Source organism: Scatophagus argus, chromosome 15 (assembly GCF_020382885.2).
Source record: "Scatophagus argus isolate fScaArg1 chromosome 15, fScaArg1.pri, whole genome shotgun sequence".
NCBI lineage: Eukaryota > Metazoa > Chordata > Actinopteri > Scatophagidae > Scatophagus > Scatophagus argus.
Window position 1 is genome coordinate 3682845 of NC_058507.1, and position 9678 is coordinate 3692522.

At 43.6% G+C, this 9678-nt stretch overlaps 1 protein-coding gene across 2 annotated transcripts; it reads right to left on the reverse strand.

The window, feature by feature from the left end:
- Positions 1 to 120: 120 nt before the first annotated feature.
- Positions 121 to 9657, reverse strand: ganc (glucosidase, alpha; neutral C). Of its 2 annotated transcripts, none has more exons than XM_046412989.1 (25): positions 8805 to 9657; positions 8484 to 8528; positions 8176 to 8278; positions 7645 to 7772; positions 7114 to 7290; positions 6994 to 7015; positions 6840 to 6903; positions 6459 to 6555; positions 6187 to 6370; positions 5741 to 5885; positions 5372 to 5607; positions 5147 to 5273; positions 4872 to 4951; positions 4492 to 4635; positions 4169 to 4265; positions 3972 to 4073; positions 3638 to 3812; positions 2974 to 3042; positions 2690 to 2754; positions 2522 to 2598; positions 2370 to 2444; positions 2053 to 2166; positions 1495 to 1607; positions 1294 to 1397; positions 121 to 742 (listed from the first exon to the last, which is right to left on the reverse strand). In XM_046412989.1, exons 1-25 carry the CDS (start codon positions 8831 to 8833, stop codon positions 633 to 635), a joined length of 2682 nt encoding a protein of 893 aa, XP_046268945.1. In that variant the 5' UTR covers positions 8834 to 9657; the 3' UTR covers positions 121 to 632. The 2 variants fall into 2 exon arrangements, with proteins under 2 accessions (XP_046268945.1, XP_046268944.1); XM_046412988.1 differs by lacking the exon at positions 8805 to 9657 and adding an exon at positions 8675 to 8761.
- Between the last annotated feature and the right edge of the window lie 21 nt (positions 9658 to 9678).

The window sequence follows — 9678 nt, forward strand, 5'->3', positions numbered from 1 at the left end:
GGTCAGCTCACACATCACACCAGCATAGCACCAAGCCGCTGAATGTGATTTATGTTTTGTCACAAGGTCTTAACTTAGCAACAAAATGTAGGGATAAAAACCCAAAAAATTAGAGTAACATTGGAAGCTGCACATCAGTTCTTTAATTCAGTAAACTGTCACTCCACAACTCTGAAAGCACGTCACTGCGTGGCTGATTAACATCAAAATCAATCTCAACATTCACAGATTAAAACACATCTCTTTTGTTTTCTTGATGTTTACAACATTCAGTCAACTAATGCGACAGAAGAGAGAGAAGTTATGATGGCACTCGGTGATGAAGCCTTTGGAGGGATTTGCCAGCTGGCAATACTTTTCCTTAAAGTGCTCAAAAGTGAAAAGAAGTTCAGTACAAGTAAAATAATTAAAACAGCTGCGGCGTCCCTTTTCCACCTGTTTTGAGACTGATTTGTTAGCTGCACTCCACTTTAAGTCCTCATTTCATTTCAAATACATTCAATCAATTATTGTACTTTGCTGGTAAAAACACACCTTGTAAAAACAAGGTTTGCCTCACATTCTCTTTGCACGACTAAGACAAAAAAATCCATCAGAGTTAAAACCAGTGACCGACACATCACACAGTTAACCTACAGTATCTGAATCTCCCAGTCCGCCGTCACTCGGAGGTTCAGGCTGCTCAGCGTCAGCGTGCAGCAGGTCTCTGAGTACTGAAATGCAGCACAGGTGTCTTCAGCACCTGGTGACAAAGAAAAACACGTTCTGCTTCGGTTCAGACTCCTTTTTTTAATGTTGTTACTGAGAAAGGCAAAAAAGATAACAGACAGGCTGAATTTTTGCTTCTTCATAACAAATTGTTGAGACTTGGCTTTTTTTCTTAACCTCAAGATCGCTTCATTTTTCTACAGAATAAAATAAATGTGGTTCCCTCCCTCTTTATAAGTAAAGAGGCACTTTAATATCCACGTGTCGTCTGTATCAGTCGATAAAGGCTTTAAATCGGCTCAAAATGAACGTTTCTGCATACATGACAGGCTGATAAAATGATAAATGCATCTGCCAGTGAAGCATCACGATAAGAGCAGACATAACAATAACAACAACAATAACGACAGGTTAATTCCACTACAGCAGAGACTTGACGTCCTCTCAGATTAGGTGAAAAATATGTGGATGAATCGATGAATCTGGAATCAGTCCATGTTTTGTGCATTTGATTGTACTGGGACGCGTGTGAGACGTCACAGTCCAGCCGTGATTACACGTAACCATAACAGCAGAGCTCCTCACCTGACATGCGCACAACCACCGTGGATGGTTTGTCCTTCACCCCCAGGATGGTGACCGACTGTATCACAGTGTCACAGTCAAAAGCTCCTCCCTCACCGCCACGACTGCCAGGTGAAACAGCACACATCAAATCATCATGCATGAAGCGTTTTCGGCTCAGAGACCGTTTTTTAAGTTTTACGCCAGCCTTCAGATCCTCACCGGCAGAGCAGACGGCCCGACAGCACGCTGAACCTGCGCAGGCAGAAGGCCTTCCTGTCGCGGTAACCGAAGGAGTGGCCGTCGTCCAGGTACAGCTCACCTTCAGCGACGCCCTGTGGAGAGAAGGGGCCGCAGGCGGGATTTTACCCATCATAAACACGTCATGAGTCTAAAGCAATACACGCTGTCATTACTAAACGGTTTATGAATGAACTTTAGCTCAATCTGAAGTACTCACAGGATCAAACTGTTAAAATACTGCTGCACTTGTAGCTTACCAATAATTATTAGGTTGCCACATGACCAAAAAAGATAGAAATACTGATACTGCATCAAACAGCATATGTGTAGCTAAATCGCCTCTTTATGATGAACGTCTACCGTTACACTGGATGACTAAAATGTTTCTAATCATCCAGCCGTCAATAAGTATGTGAATTTTATCAGGTTGCATCAGTACATGTCTTCAAGTCAAATCATGTTCAGAACCAAACCCGGTTTCATTCGCTTTATGAAACCCGGTACAGGAGTCAGGTTCGCACCTCCTGTGACGCTCACCTGAGAGCTGAGGGCCACAGTGATGGAGAGGGGGAGCTGCTGGAATTCGGCTGTGCAGGAGCCACTTCCTGTTGACCTGCAGACCACCGAGCCGCCACGCTGGAACACAGGAACCTGTGCAGAGGAAACACCAGGAAATCAAAGTCAGCTTTCCTCCATTATGTAATATTTGGTTTGATTTCAGTTTAGAACTGGCGTTTTGTTATTATTTACCAAATTCTAAGTACAGCCTGTTATTTAATAGTATTAAAGAAAAAGTGACAGAGCTCATTATAGTCCCACCACTCGCTCTTGTGTGAATAAAGATAAACACTAACTGTGCTCAGGTTGACTGGAAGACTCAGCATCCTCCCTCCTTCATGCTGCTTTGCAGAGTGGACATCATACCACACCTGATACAGAAACAAGCCTTTATAAGGTCCACACTGAGGCGCACTGCGAATACATGACAACATTGTCCAAATATTACCTCATCAGATCCAGGAAGTAAGACTGTGACTTCCCGAACGCCCGGTTCAGTTACAGGACAAGCCAGCAGTGCTCCACCTGCATGAAATTACAAACCATTAAATTCAGAAGAACAAAATAATTCCAGGGTACACTGAGTAAAAATGCAAAAATAAAAGTTATTTATCACCAATCATATACTGGTTGTCCACAGTGAAGGTGCTCTGTTCTCTCTGGAACTCCACCCACAGAGGTCTGTGCAGTTTTAAATAAAATTAGCATTTCTACAACACTTTGTACAACTTTTAAATATTCTATAAAAGTCGATCTATCAATCTGTCTTTCACAAAGTATAAGAAACATGACCCCTAGCGCCTGAAAAACTCAAAGGTGAAGCTGCAGACGGGTTCAATTGCAGAAGCTGACAAGGGGCTGCAGTACGGGCACTGAGCAGCAGGTGGCAGCAGCACTCACCTGAGGGGAGGCAGACCTGAGGTGTGGGCCTCGTGGAATAGAGTGTACCAGTATGGCAGCAAACAGTACCTGATGACATAAGAGACAAGACCGTGAAAATCACGAAATCTTCACACATCGATTTGTGTTTTGTTCTGCATGTTGACTCTGAGGTAAAACTGTTTTACTGGGGATTTCGCTTCACTTCAGGTCTTTATTGTCAATTAAAGGGGAAATGTAATTTACAGAACAGGCCAAAAACACAAAAACAACATACAGGAGGACCATTACGTTGATCATGTGAACATTTACTGTGAACATGCATTTACTGCATTTGGAACAAAGGAAAATTTAAACCTATTGCTTTTTGCTATGGGCTCGGTGTTGAGAGCTGCCAAAGATCGGCCGTGCTGAGAAACGTTGCTGAAAATGTGTACAATGTGCTTAATTAAACATTAACTGGATTTAAAACTGCTCGACGTCTGAAGTCAGGCATGGTCCTCTTTTGACACGGATCGATTTCAGCTGTCTTGGCTGCTGAATAAAGATGGCAGAGGCTGCTAATTCTCAGCATCTTCACAACATCAACAACAGCAACAACAAACCAGAAAGTGAACATAAAACAGCTCCAATTATTCCTGCTTCCCTCCCTGTTTGAACCCAACCGACAGCTCACTCAAACCACCTCTGCTGGATCACAGTGCGGATCGCAGCCGTGACTTCCTTCCCCAGCAGCCAGGGCTCCCGGCGCTTTGTCCACTTGGCAGAGTGACCTCGAAAAAACGGCTGCAGGGCGGCTGCCTGGTACCAGCGCACCAGCAGCTCCGGCTCCGGGTCCTGAACAAACCCGCCGACATCAGCTGAGACAGGGAGGGAAATGAGAGCCTCACAGTACTTTGGTTACTGTAAGAGTGACAGCACCAAAAGAAACACAAACGCTGAAACAAATGAAGTCAATAACAGCAATAGCTGTGATTTTAATATTTAAAGAAATCCGCTGTGTTCAGTGCTGCGCTCACCTCCACAAAACAATATCCCTGCCACACTTAGAGACAAAAGCATTGGGATCGAGATCTTCAGATACTCCCACGTGGCAGCGTTGTCACCAGTCCATACTGCTCCTGCATCCCCAACAAAATTCAATCATGCAGTTCAGGACGCAACCAGAAATACGTCACAAAGGACTGAGTTTCATTTCTCCAGTTCAAAAATGTACCAAGTCTCTGTGACCCAGCAAAGAAGGAGCGTGAAAGGACAAAAGGTCTCTCTAGGCCACCTGAGCGAGTGATCAGACCCTCTGCTGTGGCCATGTGCTGCAGGAAGAAGAAACAAACCGCAAATAAACCATACAGCACGCATCACTTCTTTACCTCTCAACAGAGGAGGTTCCTCAACAGTTTAAATGTTCTCTTCCACCCTGATGAGCAGATATTTCTGTGCTGAAGATTTGAAAATTGCACAGGAGATAATTAACTATGAAAAGGTGTGTCAACAGCTTTAATTAAAACAAGCTGGATGCAGTTAAATGAGTCCGCTCACTTGGTAAAAGCCGTACAGGTTGTGTAATTCGCGGTGTTCCCATCCCCCATGATGCACTGCATCCTTGGGCATTGTCTGCTCGGGCCCGTCGAACACCGACGGCTCGTTCATGTCATTCCACACAAATAAAGATGTGGTTGATCCCTGCATCAGACACAAACAACAAAACTGCTCTCTGAGAGTTTATGGCTGTAGAAACATTAATATGTGACATTATTTCCACAGCTACAAAGAGAAAAGGGCAGAAATATGTTTAGGTCTTCAGCAGGGGTCACTCCAGTCCTTCTGTTTGTTAACAAGATCAAACATATTGATTCTTATGGATAAACTGGCTCTCACATACACAGTGGTCTTGATCTTGGGCTTATTTTCACACTCACCTTGTACTTATCAAGGCCAAAACACCTGGAGTACCACGCGCGAGTGTCCGGGTTGCTGAAGTCAAGGAAAGAGGACTCACCTAAAGAACAACAAATGTCAGGTATCAAGAAATGTACTTATTTTTCGTTCCAAAATGGCTGAAAGTCGACTTGAAAATGTCTCATGATGTGTTGAATATTGCAAACACGGCAGGAAGAACCACACAATATAACTAATAACTGCAACGATGAATTAAATTAATTAAATCAAATTAAATGAGGAATGAAAGACAAACCAGGCCAGGATGAGCCCTGATAGATCTGCCCCTCTCTGTGCTTGACAAAATGGCCTCCGTCTTTGGCCTCACGGTACAACGGCCAATCAGGATCAACCTTGATGTGTGGATCATTTATAACTACAAGCTGAAAGGTGAAAAAAATTACACAATAAATAACCTAAATTTGTGTGAATTTCTAAAATAAAAGCGGGCAGTAAGTATACAGAGCATCCTAACACTGACTTTTCTCTTCCTCTCCTCCAGATGGCGCTGCAGGCCGGCCGGCTCAGGGAAAAGAGTGGAGTCCCAGGTAAAATATCGCTTCCCGTCCGTGTGCTCAATATCCAGCCACATAACGTCGTAGGGAATGTTGTGGAGGTCAAACCCAGCATCCACAGCCTTCACATCAGCTTCGTCGTTGTAGTTCCAACGGCACTGATGGTACCCGAGTGCAAACAGAGGGGGGAGGGCTTGATATCCTGACAGACGGACGGGAGACATGGTAGGTATGTGCAAAAGAATTAAAAAGAATCAGTAAAGGCCATCAAATTCTTTTAAAAGATCTTAAATCTTTCAGTGCATGATAAGAAACCATCCCGGCTGCATACCCACCAGTCAGCTGAGCGTACTGGGAGAAGAGCCGCTGTGGACTGGGCCCCAGCAGAACCACGCAGTCGATCACACCGCTTTCCGACAGCCAGTGGACGTCGGTGTGAGGCTGCAGCCGCCTCCTCTTCACCGGGGGTGTTTGCTCCTCCTGGGTGAGGAAGGGGGATCATGAAGGCACATTTTCCACGTCTTCTAGAAAAGCTTTGCCTCGGAAATGCTTTCTCTGTTTGCTTTTCCTGATTTAATTAAAGGTCAGACTTTCTCATTATCTCGTTTTACAACCAAGAGGATTTCCAAAAGCAACAACAAGAGTCGGCAGGACTGGACTTTAACTCCTGCTACGTTAAGTGCTCGTTATCAGGCAGCTTTGCCGTTTCAAAAATCTTTTACTCAGCCTGGGCTGCTTTTTCAATGAGCAGCTCCTGAAAACTTACTGCAACAAGAGTTACCTGAGGCTCAGATGTGCTGTAATGAACATTCACAAACGTCTCGGATGCATTCAGCCAAAATACACCCAAGGTCCTGTCGGTCTTGTGTGCCACCACCAGCGGCACAGAGCCATACAGGCCGAGGCGGCTGTACAAGTCATAGGCAAACACATCCAGGTTATAGAGGCGGTAAGGTTCGCCATCTCTGTGAAATGAAATCAGTTACGAGATTAGCAACTGGCTGCGAAACGTTAAAGCTGCAGGTGTTGCAGTTCAATTAAATACAAATGCACCTGGTGTCTCTGAGCTGAAGGCTGTCGGCGTGCTCTGGTAGACCGAACACGTGACTGAACCCGTGAAAACACAAGTCAGACCCAATGCTGCTGGGACCTGGAGATAAACAACACGTCTTGTACTGATGCTTTGTGCTTTTCTGAACTACCAAACAGGCGCCGAAGATACCGAAAGTCTGTAGACTCTTTCTCTGTTATTTTGTTACATTTGTTAGGAAATGTACTAAGTAAATATGGTTCCAGTTATATGTTCTCAGAATCAAAATAATGTTTAGAATAAATCCAGTCAGCTGCATCAGAGTGTTGGAAGAAGTTCTGACAAGAATAACCAAACAGAATTACTGACCAGCCTTTTAAAATGGTAAAGCAGCACAAACAAACCATTAGCCTTGATATCCACAAACTGCCTGAAAGTCTCTTTCCACGATGAACTCGTGTGGTCCTCCTGAAGGCGCCAGAGGGACAGAAGACAAACGAATTAGGATTAGGATTAGGCCAAAATTAGGACTGATATTACAGTGCAGTATTCTCCTACCTCATTACCAGACGAGGTGGCGCTGAGGGGGAAAAAAACACACAAAGAAAATGTAATTTAGTTCACTTCTTCATGTGTCAGTTTGCTTCCTGTACACAGCAGGCTCTCTGAGATGCACACCTGGGAGGATCCTGCAGAGTCTCCAACCACAGTTTGCCTTTAGAGTTGAATGTGACCATCACTTCGTCTTCACGCAGGATCTCCAGCCGAAAGGGGAAACGCCACACGCAAAGCCGGTGGCGTCCCGAAGACCAGGAGAGGGTGACGGAGTCCTGACACCGTTTCTCCACTCTCAACCTGCCAGACGACGAGGGGGGAAAAAGGTCAACCAATCGCGCACATCAAGAGACAGTTAAAACGAGGTCACCGCCATTATTCTGGTTTAAAGAAGTTTCCCTTTAATTTTGACTTTCTTTTGACTTGTAAACAAAACGACAGACGGGAAGGAGGTACTACTAAACTTCATTGATTTTCCACAGTAAATAATCTCCCAGGGTTCCTTTTCCAACAAACATGAGGGTTACAGCAACACAACACAAAGCTTTCAGCGCATCAGACGAGGCCCAGGAAAGGAGGAGAGGATCTTCTTAAAATTCACGGCTTATGTAACTGGATATCATAATGGAGGGGTGACGCTGATGCTGCTCTTACTGTTCGCGCTGTGCCTCCCCCACAATCACATCTGGGACTCGGTAGCGGGCTTTGATGGGATGGAGCTCATCTATCAGTATCCTTACTGTGTCATTTTTACAAGGCGACACAGACAGAAGCAGTGACGTCTGTGAAAAGAGTGTGGAAAGGTTTCAGATGTTACAACAAGCTAATGTGGTTTACTACAAAACTGGGAGCTCTTTTACATACTCGTACTTGTTATCAAGACACAGATTTCATTTTCGTTTTTAACAGATCCTGTTTATTTAACAGTTTATAAAGACCTTTTTGACATGACCTGAATTTAATTTGAAAAATCTTCAATCAAAAACAGTTCATTTCTGTTTCCCTTCTTCTGTTTATCACAATTATTGATCACTAATCAAAGAAGATTTAGGAAAGCACAAATTCCAAGTGATTGTTTTCCCCCAATCAATGCATGAACACATCAGAAAAACATGATGTGGAGTGCAACCAAAGAAGTAGATCACTCTTGGCTTTGATGTACAGTAAAAATACTGGTGTTCAGACCTGCGTGTCGGGCTCAAACAGTTCCAGTTGGGCCCCCTTCTCAGTGAGCACCATGGTGTCCAGCAGGGCCTGGTGCTGCATGTTTGGGCCCTGGATCTGACGCCTCGAAAGAGACAAGGAAAAACACCAACATTACCAGACGCTGCAAATTTCAGGGTGATGTTATATAACGGCAAGCTGCGTGGGCCAAATCCAGCTGAGCACACTAAAAGCTTATCTTCTGGAAAATGCACTTTGTTGAGGCTGATTATGCAGCTATTTGTGATCAAACTGTGTATTATAAAACTGATATAAAATGACCAACGTACCTGTAAAAGGCAACATGCTCACTTTTCTTGAACTTCTCAACAGCACTGAGGAGCCAGCGGAGAAAGAGAAAACTTAATACAAGCATCATAACATTACCAGGCACAAGGTGGGGGGAACAGTGGAAAAGTCCACAGACTGTTCCCCCCACACACAGGTAGGTTTGGTCCTGCAGCCATGTAAATATGACTACCTGTCATTACACATTAGCAGCATACTGATATGAAAATATGCGTCCCCGGAAGGGGGGCCAACTTCAAACGGCCTCCTGCATACAGACTCCATGTGAAAAGTCAAAGGTCAACATCAGCAGGTTAAAATACCTTAAAACCGTTTGGCTCACGTCCTCCATTTTGAGCCGAAAGACGGACAGGAAACAGTCGGTCGTGGTCGTCTGGTGTGAGCTTTAACTGGCGTTACATTATTATTCTGTGTTAACTTGTAAGCACTCTGACGTTGACAGAACGAGGAAACCGAGCACACACAGGATTTGATTTCCAAAATACCACCGACATTTACCGTCAACAACCACACTTCCGGTGTGAATTTTCAAATTACACTTCCTATTTAAAGCACATTGCCAACTCTCCCTTTAATGCACCGTAAGCTAATAACAAACTTAATGAGTTATTATCGAACATATAGCGAACTTAACGCGTGGGGTTTTTTAGATAAGGCTACCTTGATAATAACTTAATTTTTACATTAAACAAAACTAGTTAATGACAGTTTTTTTTCCAATAGCTTCCATATACCTCCAGGTCAATGCCAACAATTATTAACTTTATTACACTAGACATAACACGTACCTCTTCATACTGAACATTAGTAATGTTAGTCTTCTATTTTAATTTCCAATTTGTGTTTATGTTTCCAGTTTGTGTTAGTTAAAGGTTGTAGGGTTAAATAAATCTAACATCTAACATGTTAGCATGTTGGATGCTAACATTAGCACCTAACATGCTAACATTGGCTTGCGATTGTTAACGTTTGCCCCAAATCTTGGAAAATGAGGAAAATGTCCCTTTTCTTTAACAAAATCGCGTTATAAAACTGCCTGAATAAAACAAAATTCAGATGACAGACATAATCGTAACATACGTAAGGTATACTTATGTATATAGATTAAAATTACAAGGGGTAACTTGTATTTCAACGTTAAATGGCATTAGAAAGCATTAACTCTACATCGTTGGA

Coding starts and splice junctions, on each gene's coding strand:
- ganc (XM_046412989.1), bottom strand. CDS start 8,833: ATGGAGGACGTGAGCCAAACGGTTTTAAG. Junction 2,755..2,973: donor TCAGGTCTGCCTCCCCTCAG/GTGAGTGCTGCT, acceptor AAAACTGCACAG/ACCTCTGTGGGTGGAGTTCC. Junction 1,608..2,052: donor CTGTGGCCCTCAGCTCTCAG/GTGAGCGTCACA, acceptor TTCTCTCCACAG/GGCGTCGCTGAAGGTGAGCT.